This window comes from Callithrix jacchus, chromosome 9 (genome assembly GCF_049354715.1).
Source record: "Callithrix jacchus isolate 240 chromosome 9, calJac240_pri, whole genome shotgun sequence".
Taxonomy (NCBI): domain Eukaryota; kingdom Metazoa; phylum Chordata; class Mammalia; order Primates; family Cebidae; genus Callithrix; species Callithrix jacchus.
Genome location: NC_133510.1, coordinates 7,774,132 through 7,798,965, shown reverse-complemented (window position 1 = coordinate 7,798,965; position 24,834 = coordinate 7,774,132). Strand labels below are relative to the sequence as shown.

The following is a 24,834-nucleotide window of genomic DNA, read 5'->3' as shown; positions in this document are numbered from 1 at the left end:
TGAAGACATTTTTCCCTTGTCTTGGGGATTAACATTCAGTTCCTCCTTGCTTATGCAAATTTCTGCAGCCAGCTTGAGTTTCTCCTCAGAAAATGGAATTTTCTTTTCTATCACATTGTCAGGCTCCAAATTTTCCAAACTTTTATGCTTTGTTTCCCTTTTAAAATTGAATGCCTTTAACAGCACCCAACTCACCTCTTGAATGTTTTGCTGCTTAGAAATTATTTCTTCTGACAGATACCCTAAATCATCTCTCTTAAGTTCAAAGTTCCACAAATCTCCAGGCAAGGGCAAAATGCTGCCAGTCTCTATACTGAATCATAACAAGAGTCACCTTTGCTCCAGTTCCCAACACGTGCTTCATCCCTACCTGAGACCACCTCAGCCTGGATTTCATTGTCAATATCATTATCAGCATTTTGGTCAAAGCCATTCAATGAGTCTCTAGGGAGTTCCAAAATTTCCCACATTTTACTGTTTTCTGAGCTCTCCAAACTGTTCCAACCTCTGCCTGTTACCCAGTTACAAATTTTGGGTATCTTCTCAGTAGCACTCCACTCTCTCTACCAATTCACTGTATTAGCTGGTTTTCACTCTGCTGACAAAGACATACCCAAGACTGAGCTATTTTCAAAAGAAAGAGATTTAATTAGGCTTACTGTTCCACGTAGCTGGGGAAGCCCAAAATCATAGTGGAAGGCAAGGAGGAGCAAGTCATGTTTTACATGGATGGCAGCAAGCAAAAAGACTTTACGCAGGAAAACTCCCCCTTATAATAACCATCAGATCTCATGACAGTTACTCACGATCATGAGAACAGCACAGGAAAGACCTGCCCCCATGATTCAGTTACCTCCCACAGGGTCCCTCCAACAATATGTGGGAATTCAAGATGAGATTTGGGGATGAGAATTCAAGATGAGATTTGGGTGGGGACACAGCCAAACCATATCAGATAGGTATGGCTATTTTCAAGGTTTTTTTATTTGTTTTGCTTTTAGGTTTTGGGGTTCTTTTTTGTTTTGAGAGGGAAAGAGATAATTGTATGAAGCTAACTGTCATCTCCAATTGAATGTATTTGTTAATCAACATTTTTTACATTTTTTCCTAACATATTTGCTTAAAGCAGAATAAAGCAGTCATGCGCTTAATGCTTCCCCGGGGCTCCTGGGGAAGGACACATGAGAGATTTCCTTTGGCATTCAGTAGTTAATTGACACTGCCTAACTTTAATGATGACTCTTTGTGACAACTACTAATCTATTAAATACCTTTAATGTCAGGCTTGTAGAGGATGGTTTTTAAGAAAACAGGTAAAAATTGCTCTTTCTGAAATGGCAATAATTTTGAAGAGTGTAAGTTACCCACAGGCTGTTCACAAAGTACACAATTGCTCTTTACCCAGTTGAAGATTCTGAAGGACTCCTGTTCATGGTCTACATTGAAAAAACACAGAGTTGTGAGAGGTTATTTGTCTTAGAAATAGGGAGATATGTGTGTATAGTCACTTATAAATAACCACTATTTCATGGGTGTGATATTAGGAAATTGCAAAATGAAACAAATATTGGAAATCTTTGGCTCTATATCTTTGAATCACCTTTAAAAATTATATTTTTGTATTTTATTTTATTGATGTCTCATTTCATTCTAGAAAGAATATTTTATTATCATAAATTTAAGAAATAGACTAAAAAGGAAAATTAAAATTACCTGTTAATTTTTTTAAGACCTAATGAAAGTAACTCTACTCCAAAAATAGTGCCTTCACCCTCAGTCTTTTGTCTCCTTGCTTGCTTTTCTCATTCAGAGAGTAGCTAATCTGCTGCCAGCATGGTACTACAACTTCCGGGTTACCATGGTGACATGGGGAGATCCAGAATTGAGCTGCTGTGACAGCTCCACCATCAGCTTCATAACAGGTGAGGCACGTGTGGGGAATGGTTCCATAAGGAGAGAGCATTATTCTGAGGAGTTATCGAGGCTCCAAAGCACTAGAAAGTGCCATTCACCCAGCACTGGGTGGACATCAATTTCATGAGAGGTAATATGGATTCTGATCATTCATTATTTTGTCCAGTTGATAATCTTTAAAAAGTAAAATATCATTTTTATTCTGAGTTACCACCCTTGACTTATTTTTATTCTGAGGCACTGACCTTGATTTATATAGTCCGCAGCTAGGACTGATTAGAATGGAGATGTGGCAGGTACAGCCAACAGCTTTACACTGCACGGTCAATTGATTTTACCCATATGATGATTATATTTGCTAGAGTGCCTCCATTTCCTTATTAATTAAGCCATTTCTAAAGTCATAGTCTAACTGTAGTAGGGTCCATTGTAGAAATAAAAGAGGCAGATAGATATGGATTTGAATAGACCCTCCGGCACACCACAGAAATTCAACCTTGAGCATGTTAAATTTACTAAGCCTCAGTTTTTTTCATGTTGAAAATACTTGTTAATTTTTTTCAAGTATTTGAATGGGATGATAATAGTATCAGCTATCTGTTATTATTTATTACAACTTCACTATTACATAAGCTGCTTTGCAGAATACGTGATACAAAGTTTAAGCACTTACAAAATGATTGGTCTTTTATCTTTGGGAACCTTAAATTATGCAGTTGTATCATCAGTAGTCAGAGATAGCAATGAAAAGGGGAAATTCCTCAAAGAAACACTAACCCTCATTGTTTGAACTAAGACTTTTCAAGAACCTTTTATCAAACAAGGTTGTCATTAGAGCCGTCCTGAGGAAACAGAGGAGAAAAATACTGCTTAGGGGAATAATTCTGGCAAATGGTTTCCTCACTGCACATCTAGTTTACTCTGTTGAAATTTGTCAATGAAAAAAAAGTGGGAAGAAATCAATCACCTGTGAATTCTTACACAATGACCTTACATAAGCATGTCTCTTTTCTTTACTAGCCAATATCCAGAGCACTTTTTCTTCCAAATTTTAATAGTAATATTAGAGCACAAAAGTGAAAGAATACCCAAAAAGGAGAAAAAAAAAATCAATTATTTGGCAAGCACTGTGTTAGGCTTTTGCCTATATTGAATGATAATCACATATTTAATTACATTAAACTTCACTGCATCGATAATTCTTCTAATTTAACTATATTGATAATAACTTTCTGAGAATGCTCTTTCCTTCCCAGCAGGACAGTTGCCTGGAAAAACTCCAGATGTAATATCTGAACCTGGGACTGTTCATTTCTAGCTGCCAAACTGTGAGCAAATTATCTCAGTGACTCTGGGCTTCTGTTTTTCACTGGTAGAACCCCCTAAAATGTCAGCTAAATAGGCTCTACAGCCTACTTAGAGACAACTGGTTAGGGGAGCAAAACTTAATATACCGAACACCACCATGACAGTCTTTGCACTGTCTCTTAACGGGAAACAGAAGAAACAAAACATTAATAGGATTTGGTTTTCTGGCTCAAGTGGTTTAAGGTATGCCTTCCAAGATGGGAAACTGACTAGGATCGGGCCAAGTTTATAACAATTTAAATGGACATAGCAAGCGTGGCTCAATAGACTATGGTTAATATACAAGCTACTTACCTGGTAAATTGTCTCCAATGAAATCTTCGACCATTTCCTATCTTTTCCTGGGTCAAATAAATAAGTCATGCTGAACCAGCCGTCTATAGATATTGTCCGAATATATTGACAGAGATGGTCTCAATTCTCACATCTATAAAATGGGTATAATTATGATAAATAAACAATAAAGAATAATAAATACCTCACAGAATGTGTGAGAATTAAATCATGTGACGTAAGTCACTGTTATATATGACAGATTATTACCATTTTTTAATATCATTTAATATAATTAATATCATTATACTTATTTTTAAAACCAGTTGAAAATTCCAGTAGGTTTTCTTGTATTTTTTCAATTTCACTTTAACTTCTGGGATACATGTGCCATGGTGGTTTGCTGCACCTATCAACCCATAGTCTAGTTTTTAAGACCCGCATGCATTAGGTATTGGTCCTAATGCTCTCCCTCCCCTGACCCCCTACCTCCTGACAGGCCTAATATGATACTAATACTTTTTTTTCTGAGACGCAGTTTCACTCTGTTGCCCAGGCTAGCATGCAATGGCTCACTCTCGGCTCACTGCAACATCCGCCTCCCAGGTTCAAACAATTCTCCTGCCTCATCCTCCCAAGTAGCTGGGATTACAAGCATGCACCACCACACCCAGCTAATTTATTTTGTATTTTTAGTAGAGAGGAGTTTCACCATGTAGGCCCAGGTGGTCTCAAACTCATGATCTCAGGTGATCCACCTGCTTCAGCCTCCCAAAGTGGATTCTAATACTCATAAAACAAACATTCTTGACTAGCTATTATTCACTGAAGAATTTGTAATATATAAAAACCCGTGAGTGTGTGATGTTGTTTACCTTCTCATTTAAAGCAAATAAGAATCCCATGCCTAACTTCTATGCTTTGAATTTTCCAAATTGTGTGGTATTGAAGGAAATAGGAAGAAAATAGTTGAATTAGATGTGATTTATTGGGAACTCAAGTCTGCCATCTGCATTAGGCAAGTCAGTTGGCTAGCCTCAATCACGGTAATTATTCTGAGGGGCCAAATTATTAATAAACAAATAGTGACATCTTGTGGCCTTCTATCAAGATGCTAGGTTTTAAAGCAACAACACGGAAATTAAAATCTGACATGTGAGAGGAAAGATATGTACTTCTGGATTTGCAATTTTAAAGATGTTTCTTTTCATTATGAAAATTAGGACATGAGAAAATATCCTTTGAAGAAATATATGCGTAGATTCTTATATCTGATGAAATAAATCTGTTGGACTAACCTGGAAGCCAAGGTTGTTTTCCTTTAGTAGAATATTCTGAAATATGATGTAGATTTGTGTTACTTGTTAGATGCATTGCTGATATTTCAAGGTTTTATTGCTAAACATACTATATAAATGCTGTTCCTATTTCACACAAAACAGAAATGTGTTTTTACTTTATATATTACAAATTCTTCAGTGAAAAATTATTTGTGAAAGCATAGCTAGTTATGCATGTTTGTTGTAAGTATTAGCATCATATTGGGGAAATAATTCTCTATACTTTATAGAAATTGTCTAAAGATTGAAGTTGACGTTGTCCTCTATCTCAGAATAGAATACCTACTGTCTTCAAACCAACATGTACGTGGAATTTAAATTCAACTGGGTGTTTGCTCTTTAAAATAATCAGAATTCGCAGTTACTTTAAAAGGTAATTAAAATATGCTTCCAAAGCCTATATAATCTAAAGTTTGTGATGAATTCTCCTCCCTAGTTAACACATTTTTAATTTTTTCTTTTTTCTTCAGCTGGGTGTGCAAGCTCATGCCTATAATCCCAGCACTTCGGGAGGCCAAGGTGGACAGATTGTTTGAGCCCAGGAGTTCAAGACCAGCCTGCGCAACATGAAAAGACGCTGTGTCTACAAAAAATGCAAAAATTAGCCGAGTATGGTGGCCTGCACCTGTGGTCCTAGCTACTTGGTAGGCTGAGGCAGGAGGGATGCTTGAGTCTGGGAAGTCGAGGCTGTAATGAGCCGAGATTGCACCACTGCACTCCAGCTTGGGTGACAAAGTGAGATGCTGCCAAAAATAAATAAGTAAATAGAAGTAAATATTTTTTTAAGCCAACGTTTCACTCTGTCACCCAGGCTGGAATGCAGTGACAGGCTCACGGCTCACTGCAGCCTGAATCTCCTGGGTTCAAACAGCCCTTCCACCTCAGCCTCCCTAGTAGCTGGGACTACAGGGTATGCCACCATGCCCAGCTAAATTTTTTAATATTTTTGTAGAGATGAGGTTTCACTCTGTTGCCCAGGCTGGTCTCGAACTCCTGGACTCAAGAGATCCACCCACCATGGCTTCTCAAAATGCGGGGATTACAGGCATTCCCTGCCTAAATTTTTAAAAATTTAAATGTGTAAGATGATAAAGTAGGAAACTCAGTGTTAGAATTTAGCTTTGGGCATGATTTTTTAAAAAAAGCTTATTCTTCCTTTCTTTCTCTCTCTTACTAGTTGCTTCAGCAACATTTATTAAGAGCCTGTTTCTGCAAAGCACTGGGCTAGACATTGTCAATAATAATGTCTTGTTATTTTATGAAAATAACATTTGTCTTCTATAATCTTTCTACCCTTGCATCCTACTGTTCTTCATTCTATAAACCTCTTTGCTGCAAGTAAATAAAAGAGACTGACCTTTACAGGACTCTAGGTTTTTTTTAATCCTTCTTAGATTATAACTCTACTGATACCCGTTAATATTCGTCGGCTGATGTAACAAATATATCCAAACGAGTGACCCTTTTAGGACTCTTGTATTGGTGAAATTTATATAAAAGACTGATTTCCTCAGGTACGGATGGGTCTGGGTGTGTTGTATCTTAGCGATACAAGGTGTGGGATCCCACATAACAAGCGCCCACTGTGTGTCACCATCCTTCACTGCTGCTGAGAGGTCCAGTAGTTACCAGGACTATCACGTGCTTTGAATTCTAATTTGCTAAGTTGAATCCAAATGGGATTTCATGCTCTACTGCTAAACACTGTATTTATGAGTCTATCACACTAAATTGTGCCTCTTTTCTCCCTTGTAGCCCCAGTGGCTCCAGAAATCACTTCTGTGGAATATTTCAACAGTCTGTTATATATCAGTTGGACATATGGGGATGACACAACAGACCTGTCCCATTCTAGAATGCTCCACTGGATGGTTGTTGCAGAAGGAAAAAAGAAAATTAAAAAGAGTGTATGTTTCTTTGAATGCCAGTATTGTGTGTCTGTACATTTAGTTTTATGAACTACTGAAAACCACTAAGCAATCATTTATTGGGGCGCCGAATGCTTGCATACCCGTAGTCTGATTTAGGCCGTAGAGATAAGACAGTGAACAAACGTTAAATTCTTCCTTTCATAGAGCTTACCGTTTAATCTTCAACAGTGAACTGTAGTCATTGCAACTATTGATTTGACTTATATTTATAATTATGGTTTGAGCTTTTTCTTCGGGATGCCAAACATTTTCAAGAAAACTACAATTAATATATTTCCAAATTTTCCCCATATATCACCAACACCTAAAGATTTGGGGACTTTGAGACTACTGATTTCTTTTCTCCAAAATACACTTTTTGATGTTTATTGATTAAGATACAGACTAAACTACTGTAATCAAGAAACAAACAAAAGGAGAGTGGCTCAAACAAAATAGAAGTTTCTGCCTCTCCCATGAGAGCACAGGACTAACCGGGCCCTTCTGCTCTAAAGGGTCATCCTGTTTTGTTGTTCCATCTGCCAGTATGTGTAGTTCCTGTGTGTAGAGAGGAGAGAGGAACCTTTATCACCATTACATCCACGTTCCAACCTGCAGGAAGGGGGAAAGAAAAGGGAGGATGTGGAAGCCCAGCACGTACAGGGTGTGAACTGAACTATAAGTTGTCCATGTGACTTGTACTTACAATCCACTGGTCATGGCTGGGTCACATCGTCCCCTCTAGCTGTAGGAGAGGATGGGAAATAATAAAGGCCAGTAGGTAGGAAGCCACATGTCTGTAGATATGGGTAGGTTTCTTTTTTCTTTTTTTTTTTTTTTTTGAGACAGAGTCTAGCTCTGTCACCAGGCTAGAGTGCAGTGGTGAGATCTTGCCTCACTGCAACCTCTGCTCCCAGGTTCAAGTGATTCCCCTGCCTCAGCCTCCCAAGTAGATGGAGCTACAGGCACCCACCACCATGCCCAGCTAAGTTTCTTTTGAACTTCTTAGAATGTACATATCAGTAGCAACTCAGTAACTGTCTTTTTTTAAACCTGTTATAAATATGTGAGAAAATGTCAGTATAAGACCCATTCCAAATTAGGCAATTAATTGCAAACTTGTTCTGATGTACATAATGCATTGTTAAAGCTACCTTGCACTGGCCCCAGCTGATGAATTTATAAAATTTTCAGAAGATTTAATTTACCTATAATATAATAAATTGCAGATGGCAGCATCAAACAGAGAGGGAATGTGTCTGCTACACTCCTTAGGTTGTTTGGGGTGGTCCACTGGCTTATTCACTAAAAGTTTAAACCCTTGATTTTGATGATCTTGCAGGTCACACGCAATGTCATGACTGCAATTCTCAGCTTACCTCCAGGAGACATCTACAACCTCTCAGTCACTGCTTGTACTGAAAGAGGAAGTAATACCTCCATGCTCCACCTGGTCAAGCTAGGTAAGAAGAGTACACAGAGATGGGTGTGAAATAATCATGTCGGGACGACTAATGTTTGCGTCACTTGATTCAGCAAGAGCTCTTCAATTCAATGAAATCAATGACAAAAATGGCTGATCTTTTATGAGTAGAAAATAAACATTGGTACTAGCAAAAGAGTATGGTCAACTTAGCACGAGTTTCTGTGAGTGGAATAGATCCTGTTCTGGGAAACAGAGGTGTTCACTGTTCTTGATAAGGTTTAAGAAACCAGGTAGTCACAGGATTTTGGAGATGAGAGAACGTTAGAGATTATCTAAGGCAGTGTTCGCAACCCTGTAAGACAGCATTCCATTTTCATGTTAATATTATGTAATGCCCTCTTTAATATTTTAAATAGTACTTCACAGATTTGGAAATCTACATACTGATTTTTTTAATTTTATATCTTTTTCTAACTCTAGTATGAAATCAAGATAAAATGAAACTAACTTATGATAAAATAATATGGATTCCCTATGTATACGTTCAGACACAACCAGTCTAAAAGACATAATGAAATCACCTGATGCCTGGATAGAATTAAAATGAACAAGTTAAGGTCCATAAGAAATAAAAAGATCATTAGTTCTTCATATAAGATGTATAAAAATAAGTGAAGAAATGAACAAGTTAATATAAATTAGTTAATAACAAATAACTGAACAAGCATAGATACAGGTAGAACCTTAGAATACAAACTAGAGTCAAAATAAGTACTAAAAGATGAGATATATTTTCAGATAATGAGAGAAAGATGGAATAACTTTAATTAAAATAGGGGCAATACCCCAAATGTTTATAAATGGCAGCATGGAAGCAATCTGGCTTCACTCCCCTCTACCCAACAGAAAACCAAAACTTAATATAAAGCTCTGAGATTTTCACCAGCAACAACCCAGAACTCAAATGCGAGGATGAGACAGATTCCAGAACCACAGAGAAGCGAAAAAACTCCGGGCAGATGATAGGAGAGTCAGGCTTCCACATTCACAACGCCTTTCCCCCCAGTTCTGCCTGGTAACAAGTGGGCAGAAAATCTTCTGCTGACTCATGTTTCTACACTGGAAAAAGTGAGGTTGAGGTGGTCGATTAGTTTTCCCGCTATCTTGGGTTCCCTGGCAGGAAATCTGTCCTTGCCTTAACCCACAGGAACCATGGTGACTGCCTGAAGGGGAAATAGCTTGAGGATAGGCAGAGAAAAAGAGCGGAGGTGAAACCGCCATTCCCAGTCCCAGCAACTCTGCTCTGTAACTCGGCCAAAGGAGACACCCAATCAGAGTGGCTCTTCAGCAGCACCATACTGTAGGAGGTACATTCCACAGGTCCCTTGGGCATGAGCCCCCAAGCCAACTTTGACACACTGCCAGGATAGTTCCCTTGGGACGTCTCCTTTTCAGGATAGGCCAAACCAAGGCAAATCTGGACTTTATGTGCCACCTAGAGCTGAAATGTATGCAGTGACCTAGTGGGAAAGATTTGCTAAGCAAACGTAGCCAATATAAAACAAAACAAGGCAGGGCAGACAAAGGAAAGTGGACTAACTAGGTGGTGCTTTAATGCAAAGGCATAGATATATACCTATAAGAAACAACATCAGCCGGGCGCAGTGGCTCGCGCCTGTAATCCCAGCACTTTGGGAGGCCTAAGTGGGTGGATCACGAGGTCAAGAGATCGAGACCATCCTGGCCAACATGGTGAAACCCCCGTCTCTCCTAAAAATGCAAAAACTAGCTGGGCATTTGGCACCCGCCTCTAGTCCCAGCTACTCGGGAGGCTGAGGCAGAAGAATTGCTTGAACCTGGGAGGCGGAGGTTGCAGTGAACTGAGACTGTGTCACTGTGCTCCAGCTTGGTGACAGAGCAAGAGTCCGTGTGAAAGAAAGAAGAAAGAAAGAAAGAAAGAAAGAAAGAAAGAAAGAAAGAAAGAAAGAAAGAAAGAAAGAAAGAAAGAAACAACATCAACATTAAACAGGGAACCGCGACCCCCACATACACAAAAGGACAAAGCAAAAATCCAATGACTGACCCTAGCAAGACGGTGATTTGTGAGCTGTCTGAACAAGAATTCAAAATACAGTTTAAGGAAGATCAGTGATGACCAAGGAAAGAGAGAAAAGAAATTCAGAAACTTATCAGAGAAACTTAACAAAGAAAATTTAAAGCCAAACAAAAATCTTGGTACTAGAAAATACATTTGCTAAACTGAAAAACTCATCACAGTGGAATGGGCAAAGGAGAGGAGTCATTCAGGGAGCTCAAAGGCTGATTGCAAATAAACTATCAGAGGAGGAAAAAGAAAAATAAGATGGAAAATAGGTGACTTCTGCCCATAAGATATAAAAAAAAATTACCTTAAAAGATCAAATGTAAGAATTATTAGTATTCAAGAGGGAGCTGAGCAAGAAAGTTTATTCAAATAATTAATAATAGAAAACATTCCAGGACGGGCGCGGTGGCTCACGCCTGTAATCCCAGCACTTTGGGAGGCCGAGGCAGGTGGATCACGAGGTCAAGAGATCGAGACCATCGTGGTCAACATGGTGAAACCCCGTCTCTAATAAAAATACAAAAATTAGCTGGGCATGGTGGTGCGTGCCTGTAATCCCAGCTACTCGGGAGGCTGAGGCAGGAGAATTGCCTGAACCCAGGAGGCGGAGGTTGTGATGAGCCGAGATCGAGCCATTGCACTCCAGCCTGGGTAACAAGAGCGAAACTCCGTCTCAAAAAAAAAGAAAACATTCCAAAACTTGGGAAAGATATAAATCGCCAGGTTCAGGAGTGTCTGAGAGTACCAAACAGAAACCACCCAAATGAGATCACCCCAAAGCATGTAATAGCCAAACTCTCAAAAGTCAAGAATAAAGAGAAGATCCTGAAAGCAACAAGAGACAAGCAGCAAATAACAGGGAAACGAGCCGCAATTCTCCTGGCAACAAACTGTACGGGCCATGAGGAAGTGAAACATCTGCACAGTGCTCAAAGAAAAAACTGCCGTTCGAGAATAATATATTCAGCAAAACTGTCCTTCAAATATGAAGGAAAGATAAAAACAAAAGATGAAAAAATGTACCACTATCAGACAGGTTGTACAAGAAATACAAGAGATTTCTTCAATCTGAGAGAAAAGACACATGCAAAAAGAAAAGTTTTCAAGGTATTAGACTTGGGGAAAATGAAGTACATGAGCCAACCTCGGATGTTCTATTACTGTAATTGTGGTATGCAATCCTTCTATAACGCTGATGTAAAGCCCAAAAGACAAATCTTTTTTTTTTTTTTTTTGAGATGGAGTCTCGCTCTGTCATCAGGCTGGAGTGCAGTGGTGTGACCTTGGCTTACTATAACTTCTGACTCCCAGGTTCAAGTGATTCTCCCCCCTCAGCCTCCCAAGTAGCTGGGATTACAGGTGCACACCACCTCACCCAGCTAGTTTTTGTATTTTTAGTAGAGACAGGATTTCACCATGTTGGCCAGGATGGTCTTGATCTCTTGACCTCATGAGCTGCTCACCTCAGTCTCCCAAAGTGCTAGGATTACAGGCATGAGCCACCATGCCCAGCAAAAAAAAAAAAAAAAAAAAAAAAAACCTTTTAAAAACAATAATAACTACAGCAACCTGTTAAGAGATGGGTAATGTAAAGCATGGAAATGGAGGCAATGAAGTCAAACAGGGGATGGAGAGAGATGAAGTTAAAAGGTAAATTTTTGAGTGTGGTGGTTTTGCTTTTGTTTCTATTTTTTTACTCATTATCTAAAATAAGTTGTCATCTCTTTAAAGTAACTTGTTATGGCCAGACATGGTGGTTCATGCCTGTAATCCAGTACTTTGGGGGGCCAAGGTTGGTGAATCACTTAAGCCCAGGAATTCTAGACACCATCTCTACTTAAAAAATAAAAAAAGCTGGATATGGCGACATATGCCTGTGGTCCCAGCTACTTGGGAGGCTGAGGCAAGAGGATCACTTGAGCCCAGGAAGTTGAGGCTGCAGTGAGCTGTGACTGTAACACTGCACTCCAGCCTGCATGACAGAGCAAGACCACATCTCAAAAATAAGCAAATAAATAAACTTGTTATATCTATAAGTTTTTTTATAATCCTTATAACCACAGCACAAAATCATATAATCAGTTCATTAAAAATTAATACATAATACTTAATCATTTAACCACAGGGTATTAAATGAAGAGAGGATTCTCAAAACAACCTGAAAATAGGCAACAGAAGCAGTAAATCCGTACTTAGCAATAATAACACTAGATGTAAATGGTCTCAGTTCTCAATTAAAAGTCATAGTGTGGCTGACTGGATAAAGAAATAAGATTCAACCATATGCTGCCTTTAAGAAATCCACCTCACCTATAAAGACACACATGGACTGAAAATAAACGGATGGAAAAAGACACTCCATGCAACTGGAAAACAAACAGGCAAAAAAGCAGATGTCGTTATGCTTGTATTCAATAAAATAAGCCACAAATTTATAATTGTAAAAAGAGACAAAGAGGGTCGCTCTGTAATGATAAAGGGATCAGTTTAGCAAGAGGGTGTAACAATTATCAATATCTACGCACCCAACACCGGAGCTCCCAAGTATATAAAATAAACATTAATAGATCTAAAGGAACAGACAGACTTAATTACAGTGAGAGTAGGGGACTTCAACACCCCACTCTCAGTAACATACAGATCATCCAACAGAATAGCAACAAAGAAACAACAGAGTTAAACTATGCATGAGACCCGATAGGCCTAATTGATGTTTAAAGAACATCTCACCCAACTGCCACAGAACACACATTTTTTTCACTGAACATGGAACGTTCTCCAGAACAGATCATATCATAGGGCACAACACAAGTCTCAACAAATTCAAAAAGTAGAAACTGCATCAAGTATCTTTTCTGACCACAGTGGAATAAGACTAGAAAGTGGTAACAAGAGAAACCTCAAAAAATACACAAACACGTGGAAATTGAACAATGTGATCCTGAACAACCAATGAGTCAAAGAAGAAATTAAGAAAGAAATTTGGTGGCGGGCGCGGTGGCTCACGCCTGTAATCCTGGCACTTTGGGAGTCCAAGGCGGACAGATCACGAGCTCAAGAGGTCAAGACCATCCTGGCCAACATGGTGAAACCCCGTCTCTACTAAAAATACAAAAATTAGCTGGGCATGGTGGTGTGTTCCTGTGGTCCCAGCTACTCAGGAAGCTGAGGCGGAAGAATCTCTTGAAACCAGGAAGCAGAGGTTGCAGGGAGCCGAGATCGCACCACTGCACTCCAACCTGGCGGCAGAACAAGACTCTGTCTCAAAAAAAAAAAAAAGAAAGAAAGAAAGAAAGAAAAGAAATTTTTTAAATTATCGAGACAAATGAAAATGAAAATACAACATAGCAAAATCTGTGGGATATAACAAAAGCCATAGCATGAGGGAAGTTTATAGCAATCAATGCCCTTAATATAAAAAAGTAGAAAGTTAAAATAAACAACCTAATGATGTACCTCAAGGAACTAGAAAAGCAAAACCAAATCAAACATGAATTAGTAGAAGGAAAGAAATATAAAGGTCAGAGCAGAAATAAATGAATCAGAGGCTAAAATAAATACAGAAGATCAACACAACAAAAAGTTGGTCATTTGAAAAGATACAATCAACAAAGCTTTAGCTAGAGTAAGAAAAAAAGAGAGAAGATCTGAAGAAATAAAATAAGAAACAAAAAAGTAGATATAACAAGAGACCTAAGAAATACAAAGAATCATTAGAAACTATTATGAACAACTAACTATACACCAACAAATTGGAAAGCTAGAAGAATTGGATAAATTCCTGAACAGAATCTAACAAGACTGAACCATTAAGAAAAACGAACCAGTAATGAGCAATGGGATCAAAGTCATAATAAAATCTCCTATCAAGAAAACTCCGGTCTTGAAGGCTTGACCCCTGAATTTCACCAGATATTTGAAGAACTAATACCAACCCTGCTCAAACTCTTCAAAAAAGTTGAATAGGAGGGAATACTTCCCAACTCATTCTGTAAGATCGTATGCCAAGAAAAACAATAGGCTGTGGATGAGGAAAAACAGATACTATAACGTTCTTGCAAATGAACTGGATATTTTTCTGTAGCATAATGTCAAAATAATTATTTATATTATGACATACAACTGGAAAGTGACTGTGTAACGCAAAACACATCTTCTACATTCAAAAATTGACCCTTTATTGAGGTATACATTTAATTTCTGATACAGGGAAACTCGGAGACAGTCTCCTAAAATCTACCACGGACAAGGGAGGATGGATTAACACAGAGTTGTGTGGTAGACTCTAAAGGCAGTATGAAAGAGTGGTAACCTAAAAATAAATGCATATCGATATGTAATTTCCACAGCAGAGATTTTTATAATTTTCATAGTTTAAAAATTGTCTATCAAATAGTAATGTTTTCCAAGTAGTTAATGCAATTTTGTGACATCATTTTTTAAGGTGTCTGCTAGTTTATGTGTCTGAATCTGTTCATAAGAGTCTCAAATCATCTCTGTCATTACATGTGTTTATATTTGCAGCTGTGAGTAAAGACTAATTCATGGGTATTTTCTTAGTAACTTAAATACCATGAGTAGCATTGTTGACAGTGATGTACTTTTAGAAAACTTTTAGAAAATCTAAAAAAAAAAATCTTTCCTCAGTTTACCCAGGAATTGCATTTCTCCAGGTCTCAATGCATAGGTCACTGAGTCATAAATTCCTTTTTCTCATATTTGCCATGACAAAAACTTTTTATGCTGAAATGCTTTAAAATTGTATAGGTACTTTGGAAATATGTGATGTATTGATTAGACACTATGGAAGTAAAAATTATATTATAGAATAATCTTAAATACTATCTTAATTTGATTTAAATGTGCCTTCTCATGACAACTTTCTTCTAAATTATTTTACTTAATTTCCTTTTAAAATTGTTCAAAATTATTAGGTAGTAAAGTACTTGCAATTTACACTTATGAAGAATCTACTCTGTCATGACACTTGAAAGTCATGTGGGATGTGGGACATAGGACAGTTTCTCATTTGGTGTGCTCTTAATAATTTTAGGGCAGCTAGCATTTCTAAGTCCTGACCACAGAGGAACAGCTAATTCCGTAATGACTAATAAAAAACATTCCTTCAAACTTCCAAATATCCCGAAGGGGGCGCTAGTGCTCCAATTGAGGCTCTAGGGTAGCTTCTGACTCTTTTCTGCACTATCTGCTGTTCCTCCCTTGTGGTCTATACTTAAATTCTAACAATGTGAAGGGCACCAACTTACAACTTTGCATAATCTTTCTATTAAGCAAAAAAAAAAAAAACTGCCTTTCTACCAATTCCAACCATTATCTCTGACTGTGTCCTCTGTGGGTGTAAAGAACAGTTTAAAAACTCATTTCTAGGTAACCGTAGTTACTTGAAGATTGTGCTCATGTGCCCAACGTCTTCCTTTTTCCAAGCTTTACTTGAAGCTGTTAAGTGTTTCTCACGTCCTAGCAGTTTTCTCCCTTAAAATTTAAGTTCAGAGGTGGTCTTATCAAAGTAGTATTTAGTGGGACTAGTGGACACTTTACTGACATTTCTATGTGACAGTTGGTCTAAGGAGCCTCAGGAATATGAGCCAAAGTCATGAACTGGTACAACTGTGTCTACATAGGACTATGTGTTAAAACCATGACAGTTTCCCAACCTTATCAAAGTGTTTGGAGCCTCCATGTCTCCCTGATAACAGAATGGACTATGTAAACCAACTTGGAAAATTTCCTGAAACTTTTCAAGGAAAGGTGAATTTCCATAGAAATTATTTCTAGTGAATATAACCCTCAGGATCGATAAGCTTCTTCTTCTTGGTATCTTAATATCAAATGGAATATTGTTTCTATCGCGTTCCTCTCTGAAAGTAAGAAAATCTGTATATGACATGCCTGTCTTATTTTCTTAAAAACAAATAATGTTGGTTTTTATCCTTTGGTCAAAAGATCCATTCTACTAATCATGTTATTGTCTATAAGTCCTTTCCATTTTATACAACACAATGCCTGAACACCTTTAACTGCTCAACAGATACTGCAGAATGAATTGAAATTGAGGACCTCAAAGTTGAACACTGTATTCCAGTTAATATTTAATCAAAACAAGTTCCACCTTTCAGAGAAGTGAAATAATACCTTGCTTTAGTAGTACCTGAATGGCAGAGGGGTTTTTTTTACAAAACTTTTATTCTAGTTTTATGTTTCTTCACGGCATTCATTTTGACACATATAGAAGTCATGTTCATTCTCTTTTACAGAAAAATACAACTTTGGCACATAGATTTTTCAAGCTTATTTGAATCAGAATGCCATTGTTAGAGCTAGGACCAAAACTGGTTGGGCTAACCTGCAGTTCAATGTATCTGTGACAAAGCCCTCTTTAGAATGGCTCTGTCTGACTCCTGTGTTGTAGAGGGTAGGTTCTCCCTCTATGGTAAGAAACCAAACTACCAATTAGCTCAGTATAATGTAAGTTAATGCAAGATGTCATGTGCGAGGATAGAGAGCCCTAAAAACAGTTGCCAATAAGTCTCAATATTGTATCATCAGTAAACGTCCACAAAAAGACATGCCCCAATATGGTGCTTTTCCCAGGATGTTGAACCAACCATGCCATTAGGAATTTTAGGTTGCCACCAGTCTCACGGTGCTGTGGTGGTATGACAGACCGCTTTGACAGCCAGTCATTACAAATATCAATCAAATCTGCCCCTAAGATTTGTCATTTTGCAAGAACTCATTGGTCTGCATATGACTGTGTTTTCAACCGTTAACCAATAGTATCTTCCACTCTCGGTGAATCAACGTGGATCCCTGGGCCAACTTTGAGAGGACTTGCTAAGTCTACATAAAAGAATCAGTTTCCCAACTTTAAAAAAAAAAAAAAAGAAAGGAAAAAAAAAACAGGAATGAGATGTGTTGGACAGATCACAAATAGCTCTCTGGAAATAGAATATTCATTCGTCAATCCATTTAACTAATATATATTGAGAGCCTTCAAGTAGTGCTCAGATGCCAGACAGACTGCTTGTGGTAGTGACGCTCATGAAGCCGGAGGGCTACTTTCACTTTCTGTTCCCAAGGAGCTTATGATCTAGTGAAGGGGAAGATGGCAGTAAGTGCTGTATAGTGCTTTACAACAAGGAAATGTGGTGCAGGATGACTATGTGGTTAAATCTTTCTTTGAGGAGGCCACGGGGACTAAGGTCTAAATAACAAGAAGGACCAGCTATGACAAGGCTAAGAAGGAGGGAGTCAGGCAGAGGGCACAGGCAGGCCCAATTATAGGTCTTTTAAGGCATGCAGTTTGAATATTGTTTTCAGAGTAATGAAAAGCCATTTAGGAAACTTAAAATAAACAATCTGATTTACATTTAAACCTATCCCTCTGGTTGCTTAAGGAGAAAGAGATGACTGTATCAATGATGAAAGTAGGGGAACTCATTAGAGGGCTATTTGTGCCAGCTTTGAAAATAATATTCTGGCCGGGCACAGTGGCTCACACATGTAATCCTAGCACTTCGGGAGGCTGAGGTGGGCAGATCACGAGGTCAGGAGTTGAGACAGGCCTGAAACCCCATGTCTACTAAAAATACAAAAATTAGCTGGGTGTGGTGGCGTGCACCTGTAATCCCAGCTACTCAGGAGGCCAAGGCAGGAGAATCACTTGAACCTGGGAGGCGGAGGTCACAGTGAGCCAAGATCATGCCACTGCACTCCAGTCTGGGTGACAGAGCAAGACTCTGTATCAAAAAAATAAAATAAAATAAAAATAATATTGTGGCCATGCGCAGTGGTTCACACCTGTAATCCCAGCACTTTGGGAGGCCGAGGCAGGTGGATCACGAGGTCAAGAGATTGAGACCATCCTGACCAACATGGTGAAACCCCGTCTCTACTAAAAATGCAAAAATTAGCTGGGCATGGTGGTGGGTGCCTGTAATCCCAGCTACTCTGGAGACTGACGCAGGAGAATCTCTTGAACCTGGGAGGCAGAGGTTGCAGTGAGCCCAGATCGCACCACTGCACTCCAGCCTGGGCAACAGAGAGAGACTCCGTCTCAAAATAATAATAATAATAATAATAATAATAATAATATCGTACTTCAAAGAAGTGGCAAGAGAGTGATGGTAACTTTGACTACAGTGGTTATAACGGAGATGAAGAGAGGTGGACAGAATTCAAGAGCTCTTTTTGGAGGTTGTGTCCACAGAACTTTCTGATAGGGCAGAAACAGGAAGTGAGGGAAAGGGAAATTAATGACTCCCAGGCTTCACTCTTGAGCAACTAGGGCGAACGGTGGCGCAATTCACTGAGGTGGAAATGACCAGTAAAAATACAGGAGGGGTCTATTTAGGGTAAGGTAAGAATCAAGGATTCTTCTTTGGATGTAAAAAAAATTAAGACGACTGTTGGATATCCCGGTGCAGATGTGAAGCAAAGAGATCATCAATACATACGTCTGAAGACCAGGGGAGAATTCTGGGCTGGAAATGCAAATTTGGAGGTGTCTGGATGAGATTACCAAGTAGTAAGTAAAGATAGAGAAGAAAAGAGAAGGCCTGGATCGAGTCTAGAAGAACCACGCCAGCGTTTGGAAATTCAGCTTAGCAGGAAGAATCAGAAAAACAGAGCAGAAAGGAACGGCTAAGGAGGTCAGAGGAAACAAACAGAACAGAATCGCACACCACCGTCAAACGTCTGCCTTACCCCAACCACAGACATGTTTGGGCACGTTCAAGATAAGGAATCATGCAACTTTAGTGGTAGGAGAGCCTTTGGGGGTAATTCAGTGCTATGTCCATTTGAACAAGCTGGACCCTAGAGAATTGTGACACGCCGTATACATTGTTCAGTCTCGGTCCAGAAACAGTCATCTCATACTTTTTATCCATCTGCTGCTTCTATTTTCCTGGACTGGGGTGTGGCTTTTTTCTTACAAACTTCATTTTTCTATTAAAAAATTTAACAGAACAGGGAGGAGCCTTATATCCACTTTTGTGACTTTCTGTTCCTCTTTTGGAATTTGGTCTTAGGGACATTGGCTTGATTTTCTTAACCTCAGTCATAGAAGCTTTTGTAGAGATTAGAAATCTTTAAAACATAACTTGGCTATAGACGAGAAAAAATCAAAATACTTTGAAATGTTAAGGATTTGAGGGATAGTATGCGTTTTCTATCTCTCTGAAATATGGGTATAAATATAGATATATAGAAATCTGTAGGCTGACCAGGCACGGTGGCTCACCCGTGTAATCCCAGCACTTTGGGAGGCCGAGGCGGGTGGATTGCCTGAGGTCAGGAATTCAAGACTAGCCTGGCCAACATGAAGAAACTCCATCTCTACTTAAAATACAAAAATCAGCTGGGTATGGTGGCAGGCACCTATAATCCCAGCTACTCAGGAGGCTGACACAGGAGAATTGCTTGAACCCGGGAGGCGGGAATTGCAGTGAGCCAAGATCATGCCACTGCACTCCAACCTGGGCAACAAAAAATGAAACTCCATCTAAAAAAAAAAAAAAAAAATCCATAGGCTGCTGGTCAGCTAGAAAGGAACTAATAAAATACTTAAGGTCTTATACGTTTTTTTTTAATTATTCATCCTGTTAATCAACAGATATTTAGCATTTACTATATGCCACACACGATTCTTGGTTCTGAAGATACAGAAATGAACAAAACTGACAAAAACGTCAACCCTCATTCTAATGGAGAAAAGGAGATGATAAATAGAAGAACGTTAAATGGTGAAAAGTGTCGTGGGGTATTCAAGAGGATACGAAGTGTTGTGGGGATGGGTGCAATATTTGTGGGGAGTAGGATAAGTGTCTCTGTGAAGGTGATGTTTCAGTTGGAGCCTGAAGGAGACAAGGGAGTAAGCCAAAGAGCTAACTGTGATGGGATTCTGTAGGCAGAGGCAGTCACAGGTGCACAGCTCTGGAAGCAGCAGTGTTCCTGGCAAGTTCAAAGAAAAGCCAGGCAGGCAGTGTGGCTGGAGTGGAACAAACAAGGCGGAGAATCACAGACACCGGGCAGAGAGGGAGCAAGGGAACAGACTGCGTAGGGTCGTTGAAAAGACACTTTCCTCTGGGTGACATGATTCTCCATTGCATGCTTTAAGCAGGGGCATCGCGTAACCTAACAGGTTTCACTGGTCAGTCTGGTGATAATAGACTGCTCAGGGCAAGGCTAAGGCAGGAGGGAATAAATTAGGTAACATGACCATACATCCCTGTTGCCTTAGACAACACCACTTTACACCTCTTACGGATCAGTTAAAAGGCAGTAATCCTGGAGGTGGCTCACACCTGTAATCCCAGCACCTTGGGAGGTCAAGGCAGGGGGATCACGAGGTCAAGAGATCGAGACCATCCTGGTCAACATGGTGAAACCCCATTTCTACTAAAGATACAAAGAATTAGCTGGGCATGGTGGCGCGTGCCTGTAATCCCAGCTACTCAGGAGGCTGAAGCAGGAGAATTGCCTGAACCAAAGAGGCGGTAATCCTCTATAGGATTTGGGGCAAGCATTTTCTCATGCAAAAGTGTTCCCAAGTAGACACTTTTTTTTTCTGAGATGGAATCTCTCTCTGTCTCCTGGCTGGAGTGCAGTGGCACGAACTTGGCTTATTGTAACTTCCACTTTGCAGGTTCAAGCGATTCTCCTGCCTCAGCCTCCCAAGTAGCTGGGATTACAGGCACACACCACCACACCCAGCTATTTTTTGTATTTTTAGTAGAGACGGGTTTTCACCATGTTGGCCTGGATGGTCTCGATCTCTTGACCTCGTGATCCTCCCACCTTGGCCTTCCAAAGTGCTGGGATTAGAGGCGTGAGTCACTGGACACCGCCTGGACACTTTTGATAAAAGTTGTCGCCTTAAACTTTAGAGAACACCGAGTCTGTCCAGATAAGAAATTAACACTTGTTTAGGTCAGATTGGGAGCCACAGAGGCCATGAAAAGTGGTCAGATTCAAAATTTATTTTGAAGGTGTTGCTGAGGGAATCTGCTGATAGGCTTAGATGTTGTCTATGAATGAGTGAAAGAAGCCTGGAGACGTACAGGATTGGAGGCCTGAGCAACTGGAAAGGCAGAGGGAACTTTCTCTGAAAAACGCTATTGATATTTAGAAGTTACTTAAGGTACTAAAACTATCAACCCACCGAGTGATTCCCAGAAGAGGATATTATACTTGCTATCTCTACGCCATAAAGAATAGAGTTAATGCCGTGGCTCACTGCCTGTAATCCCGGCACTTTGGGAGGCTGAGGAGGGCAGATCACTTGAGGTCAGGAGTTCCAGACCAGCCTGGCCAACATGGTGAAACCCTGTGTCTACTAAAACTACAAACATTATCTGGGCGTGGTGACGGGAAACTGTAATCTCAGTGACTCAGGAGGCTGAGGTAGGAGAAGTTTTTGCACCCAGGAGGCAGTGGTTGCAGTGAGCTGAGACTGTGCCACTGCACTCCAGTCTGGGTGACAGAGCAAGACTCCTTCTCAAAAAAAAAAAAAAGTAGTTAAAAAATAATGAAAATGACAGACATTTCTAACTCTTGAGAAAATTTTATTTTTATATATATGAAAATTATGAAACACATAATTTTATGTGTTCTCAGGTACTAAATATTTGCCTGAATTTTTTTTAATTTCCTGGTATTGTTTCAAAATGTTCAAATTACTTGTTAAATGTATCTAGGAAGAGAATTTCCCTAAATCAACAAGAAAAGGTCTGATAAACTTCAGGTCTAACAGAGGCTTCTGCTGTTTAATATAAATATTCCTCTCCTTAATTTCATTGACATCAATCTTAACTCGCCCTGAAGAATTTCTCTACCTCTTGTTTTCCTTTCACATAGCGCTTTGTTTTGCAGATGTTATTTCACCAACTTGAGCATAATTTCTGCAGCCTACGCTATTTACATCGCAGATGCTTCCTTTGGCCAAGTCGAACGTGCTATATGACTTACACTTATACAGAGTTGCTTGAGTTGAGGAAAATAAAAATGAATTTAAGAGACTTATTACAATATAGATGTTAACGATTGTGCTTTGCATATGAAGAGCGTTCTAGAAGAATTGCTATCAGTGAGGCTATAGATTGAAAATAAATTTTGTGATGTGGATCATGGATGAAGATCATTTTAACAATGCTTTTCTACTTAAGATTCCTCATTACCAATGTTGCACATTTGTTATATGACTCGCCAAGTTGGTCCTTGTGGATATAATCTTGGCCTCATAAACATCATTCTCTAGGCAACAAATTAATTAGTCACATTATAAGAAGAAATAATGTAATCGCTGTCAGTGAAAGATGGGTTTTAGACAATACACACATTACATTCTGTTCCTGGGGTAAAAATTACATCAGACTATTCCCTTTGGAATTCCCAAGAAAAGGGAGAGATTTGCTGCCACAGCATAGAATAAGAATCAGACACCAGCTCCTACTTCAGGAAGGTCACTTTCGCTCCCCGGAGATCCTAGGCAACAGCCTGAGCCTCTCATAATCCAACCTAAATTAAATGGTAGCGATGGCCTTGCAGCCTTCCAGTCTGCCCATATTCTATGCATTGTACTTGATTTTCTTATAAAATTAGATTGGATTCCCAGCCCAAACCTGGAGAGGCATTATATGAGAGAGAAGAAAAGAAAATAGGGAGGGCCAGCTAGTAAGTGGAACACCAGCAATGTTAGAAAGCTTTTAGAGGGTATTTAAAAGCAAACAACACTGTATCTAAGCTTTGTCTTCTGAAAATAGTATGTCTATCCCCTTTACCCATATACGTAGGTACTCACACCAAATGTCATGGACTGTGAAATTATTTTAAACAAAAGGAAATTTGACATTTTGGGGCATGAGAATATTGAAAACGTTAAGGTGTACGTTGTCCTAAACTTCATTTACTCTATTTACATTATTGGATTTTTCCTATCCTTCTGCTTTAGGAGATAGACTGTATTTGATATTTTATAGGGTTTTTTCTCATCCCTCATCTGCAGAAAAGGACATATGAGGCATTTTGCATAGAGGGAGACTGGATTCGTTTGCTAGGACTGTCATAGTAAAATGCCACAGACGGGGTGGCTCACACAACAGAGATTTGTTTTCTCACAGTTATGGAGACTGGAAGTTCCAGGTCCAGGTGTGAACAGAGCAGGTTTCTCCTGTGGCTTGCAGATGACCGCTTTGTAACTACGTCCTCACTTGGTCTTTTCTCTGTGCACATCCATCTCTTTACTGTCTATATGTCCTCTTCTTATAAGGACACCAGTCTGATTAAATTAGGGTGCATGCTAACAGCTTCATTTAAATTAATCACCTCTTCAAAAGCCTAATCAGGACAGGTGTGGTGGCTCATGCCTATAATCCCAGCACTTTGGGAGGCAGAGGTGGGTGGATCACTTGAGGTCAAGAGTTCGAGACCAGCCTGGCCAACATGGTGAAACCCTGTCTCTACTAAAAATACAAAAATTAACCAGGCATGGCAGCAGGCACATGTAGTCCCAGCTGCTCAGGAGGCTGAGGTGGGAGGATCACTTGAACCAGGGAGGTGGAGGTTGCAGTGAGCCAGGATCATGCCACTGCACTCCAGCCTGGGTGACAGAGCATGACTCCATCACAGAAAAAAAAAAAGATACAGTCACATCCTAAGGTACTAAAGGTTAGGGCTTCAGCATATGAATTTGGGGTGGATGGGATATAATTCATCCCATAACAAAGATAGAAAGCTATCAAAATATTTTTGATGTCATTGTATTCCCTATCATATGCGATTGCTTAAATAATATTTAGTCACTATCCATTTTAATCTTGTGCCTCTGAGGATGGCGAACATGAGTCACGTAAACCAAGGGTGTCCAACCTTTTGGCTTTTGGCTTCCGTGTGACACACTGGAAGAATTGTCTTAGGCCACACATAAAATATACTAACACTGATTTTTTTAAATCCCAAAAAAACTTACAGTGTTTTGAGAAAGTTTATGCATTTGCATTGGGCTCTACTCAAAGCCATTCTGGGCGGCATGCAGCCTACCGGCCACGGGTTGGACGAGCTTGATCTAAACCATCCTAGGCTGTGGCAATGAGCTGACCTTGACTTCTCATGAGATGTGGGACCCCTCCAGCCAGTTTTTGCCAAGAATTTCCGGCTTCTACTCCAGGCAATAAGAGCAAATGCTCTAACTTATTCATTACAAACATAATAAGAGCCACATGTATAATTTTCAATTGTCTAGCAGCCACATAAAAATTAGTAAAAAGAAACAGGTGAAGTTAAATTCAACATACTTTATGTAACCAAATATATCCAAGGTCATATTATTCCAAAACATAATCAATATAAAGAATTATTAATGGTGTGTTTTATTCTTTTCTCATACTAGGTTTTTGAAATTCTGTCTGTATTTTATGTTTGCAGCACCTCCCAATTTGGACTAGCCACATTTCAAATACACAACAGCTACATGTGGTT

General features: G+C 39.4%; 1 protein-coding gene across 1 annotated transcript in view; it reads left to right on the top strand.

Moving 5' to 3' along the window:
• The window catches only part of PTPRO (protein tyrosine phosphatase receptor type O), a 287,340-nt gene that overhangs the window by 203,307 nt on the left and 59,199 nt on the right, over positions 1-24,834 (top strand). Inside the window, exons 10-12 of the mRNA XM_035255268.3 lie at positions 1,811-1,922; positions 6,651-6,802; positions 8,148-8,268. Of these exons, the coding sequence (XP_035111159.3) occupies positions 1,811-1,922; positions 6,651-6,802; positions 8,148-8,268 (385 nt within the window). The remainder of the gene's footprint in view (positions 1-1,810; positions 1,923-6,650; positions 6,803-8,147; positions 8,269-24,834) is intronic.